The 22,301-nt window shown below is 41.5% G+C and overlaps 2 protein-coding genes across 6 annotated transcripts; one reads left to right on the top strand and one right to left on the bottom strand.

Annotated features, from left to right (window-relative positions):
* Positions 1 to 832: 832 nt before the first annotated feature.
* Positions 833 to 5,282, bottom strand: MIS12 (MIS12 kinetochore complex component). 3 transcript variants are annotated; one of them, XM_054459481.2, is made up of 2 exons: positions 5,210 to 5,282; positions 833 to 2,803 (listed from the first exon to the last, which is right to left on the bottom strand). In XM_054459481.2, exon 2 carries the CDS (start codon positions 2,761 to 2,763, stop codon positions 2,146 to 2,148), a length of 618 nt encoding a protein of 205 aa, XP_054315456.1. In that variant the 5' UTR covers positions 2,764 to 2,803; positions 5,210 to 5,282; the 3' UTR covers positions 833 to 2,145. The 3 variants fall into 3 exon arrangements, with proteins under 3 accessions (XP_054315456.1, XP_054315453.1, XP_054315454.1); XM_054459478.2 differs by having other exon boundaries at positions 4,946 to 5,254; XM_054459479.2 differs by lacking the exon at positions 5,210 to 5,282 and adding an exon at positions 3,034 to 4,709.
* An 85-nt stretch (positions 5,283 to 5,367) lies between these two features.
* On the top strand, positions 5,368 to 20,422 carry DERL2 (derlin 2). 3 transcript variants are annotated; one of them, XR_008495200.2, is made up of 8 exons: positions 5,368 to 5,556; positions 6,410 to 6,475; positions 8,861 to 8,934; positions 10,345 to 10,438; positions 11,155 to 11,350; positions 11,593 to 11,683; positions 13,726 to 13,877; positions 16,926 to 17,062. XR_008495200.2 is itself a non-coding variant. In XM_054459475.2 (7 exons), the coding sequence occupies exons 1-7, from the start codon at positions 5,464 to 5,466 to the stop codon at positions 17,029 to 17,031; spliced, it is 717 nt and encodes a 238-aa protein (XP_054315450.1). In that variant the 5' UTR covers positions 5,368 to 5,463; the 3' UTR covers positions 17,032 to 20,422. The 3 variants fall into 3 exon arrangements, 2 of the variants coding, with proteins under 2 accessions (XP_054315450.1, XP_054315449.1); XM_054459475.2 differs by lacking the exon at positions 13,726 to 13,877 and having other exon boundaries at positions 6,413 to 6,475; positions 16,926 to 20,422; XM_054459474.2 differs by lacking the exon at positions 13,726 to 13,877 and having other exon boundaries at positions 16,926 to 20,422.
* The last annotated feature ends 1,879 nt before the right edge of the window (positions 20,423 to 22,301 follow it).

The following is a 22,301-nucleotide window of genomic DNA, read 5'->3' as shown; positions in this document are numbered from 1 at the left end:
TCACTAACATGCCTACTAATTAATAGGTATATTGTTTCCTGTGACTGCTGTAACAAACTGATGACTTAAAACATATTCTCTCACAGTTCTGGAAGCCAGAAATGCAACCCATCTGTTGGCTGTAAGGCAGAATCTCTTCTTTGCCTCTTCCAGCTTGTGGGGGCTGCATTACTCCAAACTTTTTTTTTTTTTTCGAGATGGAGTCTTGCTCTGTCACCGGGCTGGAATGCAGTAGCACGATCCCTGCTCACTGCAACCTCCGCCTTGCAGGTTCAAGCGATTCTCCTGCCTCAGCCTCCTGAGTAGCTAGGATTACAGGCATGCACCACCACACCTGGCTAATTTTTTGTATTTTTGGTAGAGACAGGTTTTCACCATGCTGGCCAGGCTGGTCTTGAACTCCTGACCTCAAGTGATCTGCCCACCTAGGCCTCCCAAAGCGCTGGGATTACAGGTGTGAGCCACCATGCCCGGCCCCAACCTGCCTTTAGGTCATAATACCTCCTCCTTTTCTGTCTGAAATCTCCCTCTGCCTTTCTAAGGAGATTTTTCACTGGATTTAGGGTCCATCCAAATAATTCAGGATGATCTCCTTATCTCCATACCCTTAATTATACCTGTAAAGACCCCTTTTCTGAATACGGCAACATTCACAGGTGCCAGGAATTAGGACATGTACCTATCTTTTGAGGGATCACTGTTCGACCCACTACAGTAGATTTTGAATAAGCTATAAATGTGAAAAAGACAATGTTTTCAATTGAGTAAAAAGTCATACTGGAAAGAAATATACCATGGCATTATAGACAGCAGAAAATAAAAAACCAAACCCTTTAAAACACATATATTTAATGTACAGAATTGGAAAAAGGACTTCTTGATAATAAACATATTTCATGTAAACACAAGCTTTCAATATCTATGAATATTTCATTGCAAATACACCCTAAGTTACTTCTTCTCTACATAAAGGAGAAACTCCAAGTTCTGCTCTTTAGGAAGACATGGAGGGCAAGCAATACCTTAGGAACAACCATTGCTATTTCTCCCCTTTCCTTGGGTGACCTAACATTCTACAGGGACTAACGACATGAAGAAATATTAGATTCCATTGAGTTTAAACACAAATTTCCCACTGAGGGCATTAAATATTTGATGCTTATGAGTGTGAATAAATAATTAAATATTAGGTATAAGGCAGATTCCAAAACCAACTGAAGTATGAAAACAAATTGGCATAGATACCTAACAGTCAGTAAAATTAAATTTCACTACTGAGTATATGCTACATGCTTCCTTTTCTACTCCAGTGGGTTCTACTTTTTTTGTCTAAGGTCTTCTGCTGGACTCTAAGACAGTCAATTGCTTAACATCACCAGGTTGTCAGGGGATTTATTTTGGAAATAAACCAACTTCTTTTTTATTAAAGATCAAGGTTGTCTTTTTTGCTACATGCTTCTTTCCACTACATATTGACGCCCTCATGTAAGAAAATTTACAGGGCCAGAGCAAGTACTCTATGTTGGCTGTTCTGCAGTGTAATGACTGGTTAATAAAAGAGCCACTCAGCCTGGACAATATAGTGAGGCCTCGTTTCTGCAAAAAAATTAGCCAAGCATGGTGACACGCACCTGTGGTCCTAGCTACTTGGGAGGCTGAGGCAGGAGGATCACTTGAGCCCAGGACACAGAGGTTGCAGTGAGCCAAGATTGTGCCACTGAACTCTACTCTAACCTGGGTGACAGAAGGGGACCTTGTCTCAAAAACAATAATAATAATATTAAAGGAGCCACCCGTTTAACCCTTTTCTTGTCTGGTCTCATCCAAAGAGTAAGCCAAAATAATCAAGGTCACAAAGGACTTATGACCAAGGTATAACTCTGCAAATATCTTTAACTGGCCATGGCTTCTTTGTTTGATCCCTTCCCACTTATTAGAAGACTCCAAGGAACAGATGCTTCAGCCTAGTTCAAAGTAGTACACTTAATACCTCAGGAAAGTAGACCAAAAAAGAGGAAAACACAGAATACAAGAAAGAGTTGACAAAGCAAATCTAATAAAAAGTATGGCTGGTTTGAACAGTCACTGGTATAAATTCCTTATGATTCTACTTTTTGACAGGCTCCTCCTTTGACTACTGAGCAATTAAGATATTTTCAGTCGTTTCGATTCCTTTTCCACATTGTCTCTAATGTTCTGTAGTTTTCTGGAGTTCTGAACCAGGGATACTAAACTCTCCCTAAAATCACTAGTCCCATGGTCTCTGCCAACATTATGAAGCTCATCAAAGAAAGTCAACGTCTGTTTGAGTTTGGCCTGAACAATTTTTTGCTCTTCTAATTCTGCAAGAAGGGCCTGCTTAGTACATAACTCAGTCTTGTACTTCTCCTGTAACTGTTCAATTTCTTTCTGGAGATGCTGAAAATCTTCCTCACTATAAGGTGTCTCCTTACATTTATCTTCAGGAAGCAAGATGTTTGAGGGAATACGTAAAATCAGCTGCAAAAACAGTTGCTCCATTTTGCTAAAAAGGTTATCAAAATGTCCTTTCATGAAGCAAAGAAACTTCTCTGTGCATTTGCGAATCTGCACTGGGCTAATGTCACAGTCTGGGATGCCATCCAGCTTCTTCAGAATAACCTGTTCAACGGCCTGCATCACTTCAAATAGGTAGTCTTGAAATGCAATGTAGATCCGAAGCATGCACGTTTGTGGCGTGAAGCCGAAGAACTGGGCCTCGTAGGTCATTGGATCCACAGACATCTTCGCTTATTTTGCTATGTTATTTTCAGTTGTGAAAAACCTGCAAATGTAAAAAGGAAATGATTCATTTGGAAAAAAAAATCTTCTGCAGGAAGTAACAAATCACCTTACAGATAGCAAACAAAGAAGCAAATCAATAAAAAATAAGGAGTTTGTGTTCCTTTATACCTGATGCCACTTCCACAACAGGATATAAACTCTTGCCTCTCTGAGGCTCCTTCCTCAGCCTATACCCTCCCTTTTCCCCTCCTCGTTGTTCACTTCCCTTACCTGTGACTTTGGCACAGATCACAGTCTTCTGAATTACCATCCTAGACAACTTTGAAGTCTAGACAGATGACTTAACCAATGCCCTAGAGACTCAGTTTCTTGAGCTTCAATGACCTATAGCTCCACCTTTTAGCCGCCTGGCTCTTGATATTTGTAACTACTCTTCCAAACTGCTTCTACTTTTCGACTACTGCCTCCTATACAATTCTTCCAATTCTTACTCATATACTCATATTGTACCCTAATCTTCAAGATTTACAGCCCCTCCACCCTCTCTCTGTTCTCAGCCTCTCCCACTTTTCTTCTTTCCTTATTCATTTTAGGCCTCATGATCTATCATTTTGATCACTCCGTTGCCAATGTCCCCAGTTTGCTTGTCCTCCAGCCAAGCCATCTGAAAAAAACCCAATTAGAAGATGAGTAAGCCCCTTGTCAGCTTTATAACCCTGACATGTTTTTTCAAGGGTCTGCGAGTAATTCCTCTCAAATATAAACATCTAGGAAAATAAAACCCCTATCTTCCTTGTCATTGTGGGAATTCAACATAAGCATCTTTTTCTGAGATGAAATGATATGCTTGTCATAGAAATAAGAGAAATTTTATTATTCCTTCAGATAAAGGCAATTAGCTAAAACAAACTGCTACTTCAATTATCAGGTGAATTTAGGATGCACTTTATGAAATAATTTGCAATAAGCAGTACAGTCAAATCTTCTTATGGGAAGATAAGATGCAGCCAATCCTAAGAATTTGTTTGTACGCTGAGCACGATAGCTCATGCCTGTAATCTCAGCACTTTAGGAGGCCGGATGGACGGATCACCTGAGGTGATCGAGTTCGAGACCAGCCTGACCAACATGGCGAAACCCTATCTCTACTAGAAATACAAAAATTACCCAGGCGTGATGGTGGGCACTTGTAATCCCAGCTACTCGGGAGGCTGAGGCAGGAGAATCACTGGAACCCGACAGGCGAAGGTTGCAGTGAGCCGAGATCGCGCCACTGCACCCCAGCCTGGGCAACAGAGCGAGACTCCCTCTCAAAAAATAAAATAAAATAAAAATTTACGTTTGTAATGGCTAAATATGGAGTGGTTATAACTGTTTGGCTGTATATGTAAGGTAGGATTTCGTTCTGTTTTTTTTTCTTTGAGACATGTTCTCGCTCTGTCGCCCAGGCTGGAATGCAGTGGCACGATCACGGATCACTGCAGCCTCAACCTCCCGGGCCCAAGCAATCCTCCCACCTCAGCCTCCCAAGTAGCCGGGACAACAGGTGCAGGCCACCATGCCTGGCTAATTTTCTTGTTGTTGTTGTTGTTGTTGTTGTTTGAGACAAAGTCTCACTCTTTCGCCCAGGCTGGAGTGCAGTGGTATGATCTCGGCTCGCTACAACCTCTGTCTCCTAAGTTCAAGTGATCCTCTTAGCTCAGCCTCCCAAGTAGCTGGGATTACAGGTGGGCGCCATCTCAAACAACAACAAAAAAATACACTTCCTTGATTAACTCCTTTCTTTGAATTCCCATTAGGACTTCTCTTCGGGCACTGACTGATGAACTTCTACCGCCTCATCTTCTCTGCTAGACTTAAGAGTTCCTGAGGGCAGAATAAATGCGGCTTGATCAGTATTTGCCGGTTCAACGCAGAGGTGCCCAGGTCATCTCGGCGAGTTGAGCTGTCTAAGACCCCGCGATCGCGCTGGACAGGACCCAGAAGCCAGAGCGCAGGAACCGCTTCCGGCCGGCTCCCGGCTTCCGTCGGGCCCCGCGCCCGCGCTGCATGCCGGGACCTTCAGGTCGGAGCCCGGGATGAGGCCGACCCACAGGCCGCCGCGCTCCCTCGCGAAGACGCTTAAGCCAATCTCGCCCGTCCCCGCTCCTCCTCACAGAAAATGCTGCCCCGCAGCGCTTACCGGAGCGACCATGAGGGTGACGAATTCGAGCACACACAGGCTTCCCGCCACCTCCTTTAAACCGCCGCTGGCTTGCCAGGGACAGACGGCGCGGTTGGCTCCCCAAAATTCCGACTGATACGCGCCTCGGCGAGCGAAAGCAAACGCGGGATACTCTCGCGTTCCTGATTGGCTGGTTGGGGACACCTCAATTATGACAGAAAGGGGCCGGGCGGGAAAGTTAGCTGTGGCCGGCGGAGATTGGCAGAAGGGACCTGTACTTACTCGTTTTTCCCGGACGTTGGCTGGTGGAGAAGAGAGGATGGGGAGATGGGGCGCCGGGGGGCGGTGGCGACGCAACTCGTGATTGGCGGATGTGCGTTCCTTAGGTCTCTACGGATTGGCGGCTGGCCGGTTGCTTGGCGTTGATTGGGCAGCCGCGGGAAAACTAAAGTGGGCGGGGAGCCTTTGGGCCCGCCCCGTCGCCGGAGCCTGCTGGCGGAAGGGGAAGTGGGGGGAGGCAGGCGACGGTGGGGAAGATGGCGTACCAGAGCTTGCGGCTGGAGTACCTGCAGATCCCACCGGTCAGCCGCGCCTACACCACTGCCTGCGTCCTCACCACCGCCGCCGTGGTGAGCAGCTGCAGTGCCACCTTCTCATTATCTGGGCTGGATATGACTGGGTCTTCAGGAAACTGGGGTTTGGGCCTCGGGGAGGCCCAGAGGGGCTGGTCCCGGGGATGGGTGGAGGCGTACAGGGATTACTCTGGGGTTCGAGTTGGCGCCAAGAATGCTTATCCAGTGACCTGAGAAGGGAGTGCCGCTTCATGGGGGGTCAGGTCAGTTTCTAAGAGATGAGGGCCGGACCTATAGCGGGTTAGGGTTGCGGGAGCCTCCCACCCAAGAAATGTGTCCGAGAGCTGTGCCAATGGCCAGGTGGTACCATGGTGACTAGTGAGAGGAAGGTCCGTTTAGTGAAGAAACAGGAATGGGGAAAGCAAGCTGGAAACTGTCGAGAGGGGAATGGCTTATAATAAAAAGGGTTTCTGGATAATAAGGGGCTAGCAGGAGGTACCCAGCCCTAACGGTGGCAGGGTCTCGAGTCTCCGTTATTTCAAGTGAGTTTTGTTGTTTCATACAGCTGTTTCAGGTGGTGCCCATGTGGTGGGTAGATTCATAGCAGCTGTTTTTATTTGTCCTGTGTCTAAAATATCACCACCTGTCTGCCTCATTTCTTCATGTCAGCCTCAACTATTGCAACATAAAACAAACTTTTTTGTGTTAGGTATTGAAGTTACAAAGAATTCTACCAATTCTAGAGAATTCTTTACCAACCTCTTCCTCTGGCCTAAGGAGAAAGGCTTAAAGGAAATCAGTCTTAAGTGACCGAGAGTTGGAAATTGCTAGACCTACTAATTCTTTGTTGTAAATGATGAAATTTTGTTTCTTGGTTGATTTGCTTTAAGAAGCTCTTTTTCTATTTCAGCAGTTGGAATTGATCACACCTTTTCAGTTGTACTTCAATCCTGAATTAATCTTTAAACACTTTCAAGTAAGTGGTTCATCACAATAGTGATTAATGCTTCAGTTTCTTCTTTTTCTTACTGTTTAGTAGCAAATCCTGTTATACACTATCCTAAAAAAGAACCCAGTGGGGACCTTTGATTATAAGTTGTCTTGTCAGGATATAAAGCAGTGATTCTGCAGCCTGGTTGGACTTGAAAATCCCTTAGGGAACTTTGAAGAGATTCTCAAGCTCCTCAACAAGTATCAAATCAGAATTTGCAAGGGTAGGAATTAAAATCTGTGTTTTATTTTTAAAGTTCCCTGCATCGTTTTGATGTGCCCAGTTCCTGTATTTGGAAATCACTGGTTTAGACTTAATGTTGTCATATGAGAGGAGACTGACCAGCTAGCTGCTTAGGGGTTGTCTCACAGGGATGGCCTTATTTTGTCCATTCACCACCTAGGCACACCCACCACCTTGGTGTTAATCACCATGGTCCAGAAACTCAATTCTGTTAGTGCTTTTAAACTGTGATCTGTCTTCCAGGGATCAGATCATACTAACAAAATTCCAAACATCTAAAGCTATATGGTGGTTTATTAGATTACAATGAGAGATGGTCCTTTCCAGTGATTAAAATGCCAGAAGAGGCTGGGCTCAGTGGCTCACGCCTGTAATCCCAGCACTTTGGGAGGCTGAGGCAGGCAGATCACCTGAGGTCAGGAGTTCGAGACCAGCCTGGCCAACATGGTAAAGCCCTGTCTGTTACTAAAAATACAAAAATTAGCCAAGCGTGATGACACATGCCTGTAATCCTAGCTACTGGGGAGGCTGAGGCAGGAGAATCACTTGAACCCAGGAGGCGGAGGTTGCAGTGAGCCGAGATTGTGCCATTGCACTCCAGCCTGGGAGACAAGAGTGAAACCCTGTCTCAAAATAAAATGCTAAAAGAGAGATGGATTTTTCTGTTCCAGGATGATCTTACCATAGATGGAGTAGGGGAGAGACCCAAAGGCCAATAATTGTGCCTCTACACATGCTATTCGGTCTGTCTCAAATGTGTTTCATTCACTTTCTATCCATTGAACTCTAGCTTGCCTTTCAAAACGCAGCTTTTGTGTAACCTTTATGTACTCATCCTCCTTTGTTTTAGAGCATCTCTCACTTTAACTTTGCAGTTATGTGTATGCTTGTCTCCTCACTAGGATGAGGACTCTAAAATCTGGATAATTAATATGTAGAACTGAATTGTTTCAACTTTAATAGTTAACAGTTCTCAAGAATTTAGTGGTCTGTAAAGCAGTCCTGTCATCTCTTGTCACTGTGTTCCCACAATACTCACATGGAGCTGTAGTTCCATCCAAGTAAGTCTTGCTTCCTACTTGGCTTTACTCTGCCTGGGGTTAAACTCTTGATGACACTGTGCATTTGGAGTTAGGAGTTCTAGATTTGCCATCAGAGTTTCCATCTACTCCTGCGGGTCCTTGGTCAGGACATTTAAAAGTTCAACTTTTAGCTGAATAACTAGTATTCAGCTAGTCAGTCAACTTTTAGTCTTCTATCTGTGAATTGGGGGTAGCCTGCTTGTCTCACAGGATCACAAGAGATAGTAGACATTTTAAAACGTTAAGCACTCTACAATTGCGAGTGGTTACTGTGGGTGTGAAGATGTTGGGTAGGGAAGGGTCTTTCAGGGTTTCCAGCAAGAAAATAAGTGTTTGGCAGGGTACAGTGGCTCACGCCTGTAATCCCAGCACTTTGGGAGGCTGAGGTGGATGATCCCTTGAGGCCAGGAGTTTGAGTCAGCCTGGGCAACATAGTGAGAACCTGTCTCTTTTTTTTTTTTTTTTTCCTTTCTTTTAGATGTTTCTGACTGCCTAATGTAAACATTTCTCAGCAATTTATATTAGACCCTGAAGTTTTTCTCTGATATGTCAGTTCTATTTATTATATGATGATACTACATATGAAAGCACTGTTTTCTGTTCTGCTGATTAACCTAGTCTTTCCACCAAACTTTCTCCATAAGACGATCACAATTTAAAATTTTCTGTCCTATTATTATAAATGTCACAGTCCCAATGATGTCTTTCAGACTTTGAACTAAAAGCAGCAAAAAAAATCTAACATCAGATTATATGCCCCCGTTTTTGTTTCAGAACAGAATATCACTCTGTCCAAGCAAAAAAAAATCTAACATCAGATTATATGCCCCCGTTTTTGTTTCAGAACAGAATATCACTCTGTCCAAGCAAAAAAAATCTAACATCAGATTATATGCCCCCGTTTTTGTTTCAGAACAGAATATCACTCTGTCCAAGGCTTCTCAACCATCCCAGTCATAGGATGTGTCTTTTGTATTAATATGGAGCTGTTTCCTGGTAATTTATTTTACTTAATACATCTTTCTCTTGATTTTTTTTTTAACAGATATGGAGATTAATCACCAACTTCTTATTTTTTGGGCCAGTCGGATTCAATTTTTTATTTAACATGATTTTTCTGTATCCTTTATTAAATGGGGTCAGCATCAAAACTTTTTCTTAGGAAGTAAAAAAGTAAGTTGAAATTTTTAATCCTGTTATTTGTTTTTGGTACCATCTTAGCCGTGATTTCTGGGTCAGTGGTACATAAAGTTAGTTGGTTAGGTAGTAATGTTTTGAAAATGTTTGTAGGTCACTTTGTTCAAATGGGAGGTTTTAACCATAAAAAGATAGCACTTCTGCTCTTTTGTTACTTACAAATCTGATCAAGGGAGGGGAGAATTGATTTAATTGAGGCATACCTCCACAGTAACACCAACAGGTACAAGGTGGTAAAACAATCTGAATACAATGATAATTTAGCAGAATTTGGGCATAAGTTTTGGAGTGGGTTCATGAGGAGTGGGAACTTGAGATCTCCTTGGGTCCTGGTTGCTGGAACTTCTGGCTGAAAGACAGTGGTTGTGTCTGCTGGGCTTGTCAAGTTCCGGTTTGTTGAAAGGAAAACCCCAGCTCTGATCCAGTGGCATTTGGGGCCACGGAGCAGGGCATTCCTCCTCCACCCCTGCCCTCTGTATTAAGAGGGAGTTACAGTTCAACTCATCTGCAGCTGCATTCCTTCCTGAGGATGGCAGGAATCCATTTTAAATCCTATGTAGGATATCATTCTGATAAGTTTCCAATAAAGTTTTTTTCATCATAATTCATCTTTATTGACTGAGGTGCTCAACCTGCCAGGCCTGGAAAAGTAGTTTAGCACACAAGGCTTCTTGCTGCGGATTTCTTCCAAGTTAGGATGTGGGAAAGCAAAGATGGTGCAGATTAAGGTGTGGCTGAGCACAGGAAAGACAATACAAATTTTTAAAGGTTTAATAGGGGACTGGAGGGCCGGGTATGGTGGCTCACACCTGTAATCCCAGCACTTGGGGAGGCCAAGGCGGTGGATCACGAGGTCAGGAGTTTGAGACCAGCCTGGCCAACATGGTGAAACCCGCTCTCTACTAAAAATACAAAAAATAGCCTGGCGTGGTGACACAACTATAATCCCAGCTACTCAGGAGACTGAGGCAGGAGAATCGCTTGAATCTGAGAGGTGGAGCTTGCAGTGAGCCGATATGGTGCCATTGCACTCCAGCCTAGGTGACAGAGCGAGACTCCGTCTCAAAAGAAAAAAAAAAAAGAATAAGGGACTGAAAGCATGTCTGTGTGTCATCTGGATTAGTTCCCAGTTTGTAAAAAATGATGCTGGTCTTGACCTTTTCTAAAATGCTTGGTAAAAAAGTAATCACATTACCACTCAAACATTCTCATACAAATGAAGACTTGACTAATTACAAATAATATGGAATCCAAGTGTACTTACAAGGTAACGTTAAATTTTTACTTTGTTCATGTTCATGCGCTTAATATTTTCTTAACTTGGAACTTAAGATATCGTTACTGTCGAATGCTAGAAGAAGGCTCTTTCCGAGGTCGGACAGCAGACTTTGTATTTATGTTCCTTTTTGGTGGATTCTTAATGACCGTATCCTTCAACAAATAGAACACGGGAAAATGTTGAAGAACACCCTGGCTCTTCCTAAAGCTTGTCATCTGTCTCCCACAGTTCTCTAGATCTTAGCTTCAGGGCACTGTCATTTATTTTACAGCACATTTTCTGTGACAAGTTTCCAAGCCTAGCAGTCGGACAGGATGAGCAAGTCAAAGGAACTTTTAACCCAGGTGGGTTACTGTTAAGCAACTCAGTTATATCATTACTGCTTGGCGTACTTCACTTTTAAACTAAGTTGGTAAGACATTTACGTGGTGGCTATCAAAACCAATAAATTATTTTTTCAGAAAAAGAATTTTCATCTATACAATAGACTTACATATGGTACGGTCTGACAAGATGGTTTTGTTCCAGCTAGCTTTATTCATCTCTGTAAAGGTGCTAATCGTGAGCAAGCTTTAATATAATTATTGACCGAAGAATTAACACATTTTTCCAAAGGGGCAAGAACTTCACGAAAGCAGAATATTTGTTTGAAGTAGCTGTAAATCTCGATAATTTAGCCTAAACAGATTTTTGCCTGATTGCTGTGCATAATTATTTTCTGGGTGTTTTTCCTTCTATTCTAAAGATGTAACAACTTGACTTTTCGAATTCAAACTTTTGTTAGAACACAATCTTTAGTTCTCCTGCTCAGTCTTCCCTATTAAACTTTTAATGTTGATATTTTCCTTAATGCCATCTGCTAGCTTTTTGGTCTGTTTGTGAGCTTAGTTTTCTTGGGCCAGGCCTTTACAATAATGCTCGTCTACGTTTGGAGCCGAAGGAACCCCTATGTCCGCATGAACTTCTTCGGCCTTCTCAACTTCCAGGCCCCCTTTCTGCCCTGGGTGCTCATGGGGTTTTCCTTGTTGTTGGGGAACTCAATCATTGTGGACCTTTTGGGTAAGGCTCTTCTCACTATTTTTTAAATTATTTTACCTGTAAAAGTATTTTGTTACTATTTTTCATGTTTATTCTGTTTGGCCTTTATGTATTACCTATTGTAAAATACTACAATATTAGTTCATTAATTTTTAATAATTATGTTGACATTCATCCTAAATATAGGCAATTTATGTTGGTAGGTCTACCTGCAATCTAAATTTTAATTCTCTCCCTCATCCTTTATTTCTGTTTGACTCTAGGTATTGCAGTTGGACACATATATTTTTTCTTGGAAGATGTATTTCCCAATCAGCCTGGTGGAATAAGAATTCTGAAAACACCATCTATTTTGTGAGTATTTAACACCAGGTTACATACTCTGACAGGCAAACCAGGACAGGGGGCATGATCTGTGTTTTCTTTGGCTCCCCTAGCTCCTAGTACACATAGTTCAGGTCAGTAACTATTTGCAGATTGAGCATTCTGGCTACAGTTGAAGAGCACTTGGACTGGGTAGGAGCAGACAGTGCCAGGGTTGTGGCAAGAGCAAGGTTAACAGGCTCAAGATATCTTGGGAGTAACCTGGTAATTGTTCCAGATGACCACTAGAACTTCCTATTCCGGTAGGAGCCTGCTGGTTTTATGAAAGCTGCTGTCCACATTTAGTGAAATAAGGTAGCAAAATGGGCAAAACTGTTGAAAGTTTCTGATGGTGGACTTTGTGGCCTGCCAAGCAGGTGGTTGAGATAAGCAGTGAAGCAGAGTGGAAATAGCTTTGGACTGGAAACCAGGTATAGCTGTCCCACTGACCAGCCATAGAACAAGTCTTTTCTTTTTTGCACTTCAGTTTCCTGAGATAGAACTTTGATTTATTTATTTCTTTATTTTTTTTTTTTACATGGGGTCTCGCTCTGTCACCTAGGCTGGAGTGCAGTAGAACTTTGATTTATGAGACCTCTTTCTACTCTGAAATTTGGTATCCTTGGGAGATGCCATATTAAAAAGGGCTCAATTGAGAAGTAAAATGTGAGTTTTTGTTATAAAATGTTTGTTGTAGAATACTAAGCAAAAAGAAGAAAGTGAAATTGTCCACTATCCCAACACTTGGGTATAGCAGTGGCCACCATTAACTTTTCTATGTGTATTCTTCAGTCTTTACTGTCTGTGTACTTTTTAAAAAATGCTGAGCCAGGCAAGGCTGTAGTGCACTATGATTGCGCCTGTGACTAGTCACTGCTATTCTTGGGCTAGGCCTTTAACATAGCCACTGCATTCCAGCCTGGACAACATAACACATTCCTGTAATCCCAGCACTTTGAGAGATGAAGGCAGACAGATCACTTGAGCTCAGGAGTTTGACACCAACCTGGGCAACATGGCAAAACCCCATCTCTACAAAAAATCCAAAAATCAGCTGCATATGGTGGCACATGCTTGTAATCCCAGCTACTCGAGAGGTTGGGGTGGAAGGATTGCTTGAGCCGAGAGGGTTGAGGCTGCAGTGAGCCGAGATCGCACCACTGCACTTCGGGCTAGGGGACAGAGTGGCACCCTGTCTCAAAAAACAGTTTTTGTAACCTTGTAAACTTAGTATGTCATAATTGTTTTTTCCATCCTAAAGTGTTATAAAATTATAACAGGTGATATTCCATGGTATGGATATGGCATAATTATACTAATCCCTTATTGATGGACATTGACATTAGTGCTTGGTTTTCTCTTCTGTAATTGGAATGGTGAATATCCTTGTAGCTAAATCTCTGCACACATCCATGATTATTTTCAAAAGATAATTCCTAGAAGTAGAATTCCTATTTTGTTGCCAAACGCTTTCCAGAATGGATGTTCAAGTTTACATTTCAACTAGCATTTATAACTGTTCCTTTCCCCACATCCTCATCAAACAAGGGAGGCATTTTATTTACCCTTTCCTAGTTGAATAGTTATAGGATGATGTCTCATTGTTTATGATTTTTAAAAAATGTTTCGAAACAATTTCAGTCCTACAGGAAATTACATATGCGGTACAGGTCTCACTCCATTGTCCAGGCAGGAGTGCAGTGGTATGATCATAGAACGCTGTTAACTCAAACCCCTGGGCTCAAGTGATCCTCCCACCTCAGCCTCCTGAGTAGCTGGGACTACAGGTGCACACCACCAAGCTCTGCTTATTTCTTAAATTTTTTTTTTTTGTGGAGACGAGGTCTCTCTATGTTGTCCAGGCTAGTCTCGAACTCCAGTCCTCAGGCAATCCTCTTGTCTCTTGGCCTTCCAAAGCACTGAGATTACAGGTGTGAGCCACTACACCCCACTTTTTATTTTTTTATTTTTTTGCAATTGTTTTCTGGCACAACAAGATATACCAGGCTCATCCTGTGCTCTCCTTGATCCAGTCCTAGAATCAGCTGTTTCTTCAAGGAGCCCTGGTTCCTTTAAAGTGGAGAATGGTATTTAGAAGCCAAGATCTGGGTGCTAGATGTGCTCATTGCTATTGGAGTGTTGCTATTCCCAGATCCTCTCAGTGAACAGAGCAATGGAATTATATGTATGTATGTATGATAATGTATACACATGTATATTTTTAGATCTATGTATTTTTAAAAACATGGGTTTATACTGTACTCCCATTTCTAGTACTACCTCATGGTTCATTCTAGCCTTTTTCCTATTTGTTTCCTCCAGTATTTTATTATGAAAATTTACAAACTTATAGGAAATCAGAAAAAAATCGGGGTGAGCTTCATGTAGCCACCATATAGATTCTGTAATTAATAGTTCCTTATTCTTACTGCACACCTATCCCTACATCTAGCTTTCCAATCCAAAATGTATGTGCCATTATATGTATACTTAATTCCTTATATACTTGCGTATGCATATCAGTAACTAGAGTTTAGTATTTATATGCAACAAAATACACAAATCTTGAGTGTGTCAACCGAGTTTTTATAAATGCACACATCTGTGTATCTATCAAGACAGAAAATTACCATCAACCAGAAAGTTCCCTGATGTCCTTCCCTGTCAATCACTGCACCTGTCCCCCAAGAAGCAATTGCTATTCTGATTTTGTTCCTCTGTAGATTAGTTTTTCATGTTCTACAACTTCATGAGTAGAATCGTACAGTATGCATGTACTCTTTGGTATAAGGCTTCTTTTCATTCAACATAATGTTTTTGAGACTTATCTGTGTTCTTGTATTTATTGGTAATTTGTTCCTTTTTATTGCTGAGTATTATTTGGTTGTATGAATGTACCACTCCTTTCCATCTGCCCTTTCCATCTGTCCTAACCTGATTCTTATGATGATTAATGTTTTACCTACCTAATTACCCCTCATATGTAACCAGTCTTTCGGGATAGTCTCCACCTCTCCCATACGGGATGCCTTGCTCATCTCACTCACCCTCAGATTCCCCAGACCAGGCTGCCCTCTTACAGGGATGCCTCCCCATCCTCCTCAGGCTAACATCTCGTCAGGCCACCTCCATGTGTGCATGGTCTGATGGGGCTCTTGACTCCCTATACCAGGATGTGCCCCCACCCCCATCCTGTAATGTTTGGGCAGTAGAAGGGATCTCAGTTTTGTTTTTGTTGTCGTTGCTGTTTTTTTGAAATGGATTCTTGCTCTGTCACCCAGGCTTGAGTGCACTGGCTCAGTCTCGGCTCACTGCACCCTCCGCCTCCTGGGTTCAAGCGATTCTCCTGCGTCAGCCTCCCGAGTAGCTGGGATCACAGCCATGCGCCACAACACCCAGCTAATTTTGTATTTTTAGTAGAGATGGGGTTTTGCCATGTTGGTCAGACTGGTCTTGAACTCCTGACCTCAGGTGATCCACCCTCCTCGGCCTCCCAAAGTGCTGGGATTACAGGCATGAGCCACCACGCTTGCCGGGATCTCAGTTTCTAATATACTTTCCTTTGATTATTGTGAGAGCAAACATTCTCACGTTTGTTGACCACATGGATTTCCTTTTTGAATTGCCTATTCAGCCCTTTGCCCATTTTTTATGTTGGTATGTTTGTTTTTATTGTTAATTTGTAAGAATTTTAAAAACTCGTTTTGAAGTATACTTTTTTCCGACTCCAGTATAAATTAGAAGTTTTCAGATACATTTCTAATTTTATCAACTGTGGAGGATTACAAGTAGAAATATAAGTGCAAATTGAGGATGCTGCTTTAATGGTTCCTTCTTTAGTGAGGTTTTGAATTACTACATCGTAGTACTTAAGAGAGTCTTTTGGACATTTACTGTCCCCTCCTATATTCTGCAGTAATTTTTCTTGGGATACCTTGTTAATTTTTTAAAAATTTTGTGGTAAAATAATACCTAACATAAAATTCACCATCTTAACTCATTTTAAATGGTCAGTGGCATTAAGTATATTCATACTGTTTTGCTGCCAACACCACCATCCATAGAACTCTCTTCATCCTGCAGAACTACAACTCTGTACTCATTAAACAACTCCCCACCCCAGCCACCACCATTCTATTTTGCTTCTCTGAATTTGACTGCTCTGTGTACCTAAGTGGAATCATACAATATTTGTCCTTTTTTGTCTGGCTTATTTCTTATTTCATTTAGCGTAAAGTCCTCAGTGTTCATCCATGTTGTACCATGTGCTTGAATTTCCTTCCTTTTTTTTGAGACGGTCTTGCTCTGTCGTCCAGGCTGGAGTGCAATGGAGCAGTCTCAGCTCACTGTAACCTGTGCCTCCCAGGTTCAAGCGATTCTTCTGCCTCAGCCGCCTGAGTAGTAGCTGGGATTACAGGCATGCGCCACCACGCCAGGCTAATTTTTGTATTTTTGGTGGAGACGGGGTTTCACCATGTTGACTAGGCGCAGTGGCTCATGCCTGTAATCCCAGCATTTTGAGAAGCCGAGGCGGGCAGATCACCTGAGTTCAGGAGTTTTGAGACCAGTCTGGCCAACATGATGAAAACCCGTCCCTCCTAAAAATACAAAAATTAGCCAGGCGTGGTGGCGGGTGCCTGTAATCCCAGCTACTCGGGAGGCTGAGGCAGGAGAATTGCTTGAACCCGGGAGGCGGAGGTTGCAGTGAGCCGAGGTCGCACCATGGCACTCCAGCCTGGGCGACAGAGTAAGACTCCGTCTCAAAAAAAAAAAAAAATTCTATTATATGTATGTACCGTGTTTTGTTCATTCACCTGTTGATGCACACTTGGGTGATACCTTGGTTATGGGGAGACATTAATGATAAATATGTGAAAGTCAGGTTACAAAACAGATGTAGTGTGATCTAACTTTTGTAAAATGACATAATGTAAAAGTTCCCAAAGAATAACTAAAACATTGCAATAGTTACCTCTGGGAATTTAGGATATTTTGCTCATCTCTATTTCCTCCTTCTCTATAATTATTATGTTTAGTAAAAATCAGTAAAAGAGAAAAGCTAATATAAATGTTAATAATTATAGATGCTCTTACAATATGTTAACTGTTTAATTGGCAGGCAGGTGTAATGCTTACCTATTGGTGGAAACCCTGTGGGGCCTGAACTGACCTTGTAGTACTTTGGCCCTGAGATGACTCTGGGACCAAATTCTATCTGTTGCCTGTCTTTTAGGAAAGCTATTTTTGATACACCAGATGAGGATCCAAATTACAATCCACTACCTGAAGAACGGCCAGGAGGCTTTGCCTGGGGTGAGGGCCAGCGCCTCGGAGGTTAAAGCAGCAGTGCCAATAATGAGACCCAGCTGGGAAGGACTCGGTGATACCCACTGGGATTCTTTTATCCTTTGTTGCAAAAGTGTGGACACTTTTGACAGCTTGGCAGATTTTAACTCCAGAAGCACTTTATGAAATGGTACACTGACTAATCCAGAAGACATTTCCAACAGTTTGCCAGTGGTTCCTCACTACACTGGTACTGAAAGTGTAATTTCTTGGAGCCAAAAAACTGGAGAAACAAATATCCTGCCACCTCTAACAAGTACATGAGTACTTGATTTTTATGGTATAAGGCAGAGCCTTTTCTTCCTCTTCTTGATAGATGAGGCCATGGTGTAAATGGAAGTTTCAGAGAGGACAAAATAAAACTGAATTCCATTTTTCTCTCACTGTATTAAAGCTTTTGTGTGTGATCTTTTAAATTCTGATACTGTATTGTAGCCCTCCTGCGTAGATCTGAGCTCAGAACAGTTTACACAGCTGTTCTTCCTGTGTCTTCACAACTTTTAACTGGATTTCATTTCAGGATTGGAAATACGTGGCTGTCATGCTGTGGTTGTGTATGTCTTACTAACTCAGAATGCAAGATTCAGCAGGAAGATGATTGATTTGTCATCTGGATAGGTTGTTTTCCATCTGGGTTTTGCAAAACTTTGTCAGACAACATGAAAAAAAAGGAGGGAGGATGGTTCTTGTAGCAGTAGGAATTCAGATATAGGAAAGTCAGCTGTAAGCTAATGTGGCATCTTATTTGCTTTACTTACATTTCTCCATTAAGAAGTATCCAGGGAAAGATTGATAAGCGCCACATTTTTGGAAAACTAGGAAGATTTTCATTAGACTTTTTTTTCTTTTATTTTTAAAAAAGTTTTAATTAAAAATTTTTTTAAATAGAGATGGGGTCTCACTGTGTTGCCCAGGCTGGTCTTGAACTCCTGGACTCAAGCAGTCCTCCCACCTCAGCCTCCCAAAGTGCTAGGATTACAGGCATGAGCCACCATGCCCGGCCTGTTTTTTGCCTTTTTTGTTTTATTCTTTTAAAATTTAAAAAAAAAAAAATAGAGATGGTCTCAGATTTTCATTACATTTGGAAAACAAGTTACAATGTTGACTTTGGAGCCAGATGAACAGATACCAGTTAGCTAGGCATATGTTCTTCTAGGGTCTTTGGCTGGTTAACATTAGTCATTTGCTTCATGAAAATTCAAGAACCTTTTCAGAGCCAAGTACCTGGATTACTTTCCCAATCAGGTAGAAATTAGACAGGGTCCACAGAAGTAGACACTTAATGCTGTGGTTCAATAAATACTTCCCCTAAATATTAAGTCTTCCCTGAGTCTCAGCAGGTTTGCATTCACACTGCTTAAGTAACTCAGAGAACCTGGAAGAGTCAAGAGCACCCCTAGGAAAGAGATGATTCCAGACAGTTTTCATTAAGAGTGTGTAGGCACAGGTCCCTTTCCCAAAAGTGGATTGTTAGTAGTAGTTCATTCAACCTTTGTTAAGGGGTAGCTTTCCAGAATGTGAGATTGTCCTCAGAAAGATAGACATAGGCTTAAACATAATGGACATCCTAAATTGGAATTTTCAGATTGTTTTTGAAGTGAAAAGTGTTTTAATGTCTTTAAATGGAATTGCATAACTAATGGTATTTAAGTATTTTACATGTTGCTAATAACTTTGAATATGATTGTTGCAATTTTATGGAACCTGGGTCTATGGGACTGCTTTTTCTTTAAGCAGTTTAAAAAAGGTTTTTAAAGTTTAAAAGCCAATCTTAGCATAATCCTTATGGGATTCTTAAGTTTTATCCTATCTTGTTTTTGCTCAAGAACGCTTTATCAGTAACGTTTGTTAGAGTTTTGTTTTTTGTTTTTTTAAATTGTTTTTGGGCTAGAAATGAGTTTCTCTAGTTTTATTTGTTTTCCCTGAGTTGGAGTTATGCAATGAATGGCATTTTTGTGGTAAAGTGCTAATCCTAAAATCTATTCACTCACTGTTCATTTAAGTAGGGAATATCTGTATACATTAATGACTGGGTAAAACAGGAAATACATTTTGAATGTACAGCCTAAAGCCAGGCAGTTACAGGGTTTTTGGTTTCTCCGATTTTATAGGGTGCAAGTTCCCAGTGGTAGGATGCCCTGCTGTGCGACTACACTGTTTCCTGAGCAGTGGTAATTTCAATCACCTCTCATCAGTTTGGCCAGCCCTACATCCACCATTCCTAGCCCTGTGTTGCTTGACAGGATACCTGTGCTTGAATGGACCTAAGGAAAAGTCCTTACTTTCTCCCCAATTTATCTCTCAATCTTAGTTCTTCCAGAACACACTTCCCTTTCACAATGCAAATAAACAAAGTGAGATTTGATACATGGAATTTTGTGACCAACTAACCTTACACATAATTTGAGGGATTCCTGCATTCTTCTAGTGATACTGAAAAGCACACTTGACTAAAGCATAGTGTTTTTTGTTTGTTACGGAAATACGCTATACGTTCATTTAAAAATAAATGGACATACAAATTGCATCTCCTTAGGAGATACATTTTATATACATTTCGGTGCGTTTTTTTCCAGTATGGATTTCTATTTGTTTCTCTCTTCCACTTGTTTTTTCTGTCACTCTTGTATGTCCTCATATCTTTCATACCTCTTGTGTAGTCTCTAGAAGCAGAACACCTAAGTCCTGGGTCTGGATAACGAAACCCTCGGTCTCTGGGACCTCTGAAAATAAGGAAGCATTGGAGCTATTGCCATGTTGAGTAATGGGCTTCCTAGAACTATTGTCATCTATCCTGCCAGTGTTTTATGTTGTAGCTGTTTCTCTTTGACAGGTGAGTTCCAGTTATGTTGTTAGTCATGATCCTGCCATTATTTTCTGTGTTTTGTAGGATGTCTCCAGGCTACTTAAACATATTTTATGAGTTTGCAATAAAATTGTTGAATCTTGTATGATCAAGTCACTCCTCTGCTCAGAAATCCACAGTGACTTCTTAGTAGGCCCCTACATTATATGCATACTTGTTTTTTTCTTAACTTTACTCCCGCTTCTACCTAACAGGGACCTCAACTTAAGTCTCTTCAGTTCTTCAAGACCTGGCCTTGTTCCTGATTCCTCAAAAAATCTTGACTCTAAGGCCTATTTTATTGTCTGTCTCTGAATCCCTATAAAGCTTCAAGTCTGTATGACATATTCTTACGCCAAATTATATATTGTCTTGTACTGTTCCTAGCTGGTACATGTATATTAGTCTTGTCTCCCTCATGAGAATGTAAGCTCCTTAAGGGCAGGGACCATGTCTTAATTTTTGTATCCACCACAGTGCCTAGCACAGTGCTTGGCACATGGGTGCTGAATAAATACCTTTGTTTATTGATCAGCAAAGTATTATCTGGTATTTTTAATTATAGAGGGATTAAAGTGTATGCATGCAAGCTTGAGCCTAGTTGCTGAAGCTTGTGGTTGTCTCTGAAAGTGGGATAGAGGGAAACTGAACATGATCAAGGGCAGTGATTGGGTGGTCAGAAAAGCAAAGGTGACCACCAGCTGTTATGGTCGTGATCAGACCAGTTAAGTCCACAGACCATCCCAGACAAGTTAAAAATGAAATGTGTCTGACACTTCGTATTTTGAGGGAAGAACCAGGATATTCTTTGAATAGTTATTAGCCTGTCAGTATCTACATATGAAAGCTGGTGAACCCCAAGAGACTTCTTTAGAAGAAACAGCAGATTTCAGTCTACCAATGAGAGAAATGGCAGCGTGGCTTGATGCATATATAGGACTTAATTTTTCAATTCTTTGGTCGTCTTAGCTTTGAGGCTACAGAATAGCTGGATCATTAGGCCAGAGATTATGGATGAGTTACCTACAGCTTGGTTACCTACCTATGTGCTTTGTTTTGACAGTACTTTTTTTTTTTCAAGTTTAAGCCTGTATTTAACATTGACAGATAAAAATCTTCACTTTTGGCTTTTCTTGAGAAAATTGGAAGATCTGGCAATAATAGGTCTACATGACAGCCATTGCCTAGAAATGATTAGTGGCCGCATCTAGAGGTGGAATGTGCTCCATCAAGAAATAAGTCCACCCATTTACATTACCTAAATTATTGTAATCATTTGGAACATCGGACTCCTCCCTTAAGTTACTCTGGAAAGTACACTGGGAAAAAGGACTGGGATGTCTTTACTCAAAGTCCATAATTTGAGAGTTAACATTTATTATCCCTTGTAGTTTTGGGTTGCCTTTCTAAATATTTCAGGGTAGGAAGTGAAAATTTTGTCAGTTTATTCTTAAACACAAATCTGCTGCTGGTTCGACGTGCACATTTTCAGTAATGCCTGGTCACCAAGCTATAAGCAACTAGAGGAAAATTATCTCCGACCTGGAGGAAAGGGGAAGTTTTTTGTTTTTAGACTAGCTCTCTCACGAATCACGGGAAGGGAGATATTTAACAGGGCGAGTTTCACGGAAACGAGCTTCAGAAGATGCCCTTCACATGAGCTGAAGCTTACGGTGTACTCTCTGGAAATCACATTTCCTGTAAGAGCAAACAGCTACTTGGCATTCTCCGTGGTGAATTAGCAAATCATCTAAGAACTTTTAGGAGGGTAAGGAAGAACTAGTTATAATCCTACTTTTTTCTGCTGCGGTTCTGAATCTTCATTGAAGTGTCTATGATGGGGTTGCACAGCCCTGTAGAGAACTTAAGAGTCTGGCCGGAATGGTTGGGGGAAAGGAAAGATAAAAGACAATTTTAGTTTCATTGAACTCCCTCCTTTCTCTGCTTGTATTACTGGAGGCGACCACATCCGTTGGAGTAGTCATTTTCTGAGTTAAATTCATGTATATCAGAATTGGTTTTCCTTTCTGTAACACAAGATAATCACAAAATTATGATTTAGGGACATCTGAATGACTAAGATGACTCAATTTCTTTATCTGTAAATTAGAGATAATCTAATAACCAGTATATACCACATAACTTATAAGTTGTTTAGAGGATTAGACAATGCACGTTTGCGCTTCTCATTGATTTTACAGAATTAAGTACTTTCCTTGAAGAGTGACTGTTATTTGGACAGAGAAGGGGAAAACGCGGGTTTACTGAAAAGAAGTAATGCTACTAGAACAAAACAATGGGCCGGGCGCGGTGGCTCACGCCTATAATCCCAGCACTTTGGGAGGCCGAGGCAGGCGGATCACCTGTGGTCGGGAGTTCAAGACCAGCCTGACCAACATGGAGAAACCTCGTCTCTAC

The sequence above is a fragment of the Pongo pygmaeus genome, chromosome 19, assembly GCF_028885625.2.
Source record: "Pongo pygmaeus isolate AG05252 chromosome 19, NHGRI_mPonPyg2-v2.0_pri, whole genome shotgun sequence".
Lineage (NCBI taxonomy): Eukaryota > Metazoa > Chordata > Mammalia > Primates > Hominidae > Pongo > Pongo pygmaeus.
The sequence above is the reverse complement of the archived record's forward strand: the minus strand, read 5'-3'. Positions and strand labels throughout refer to the sequence as shown.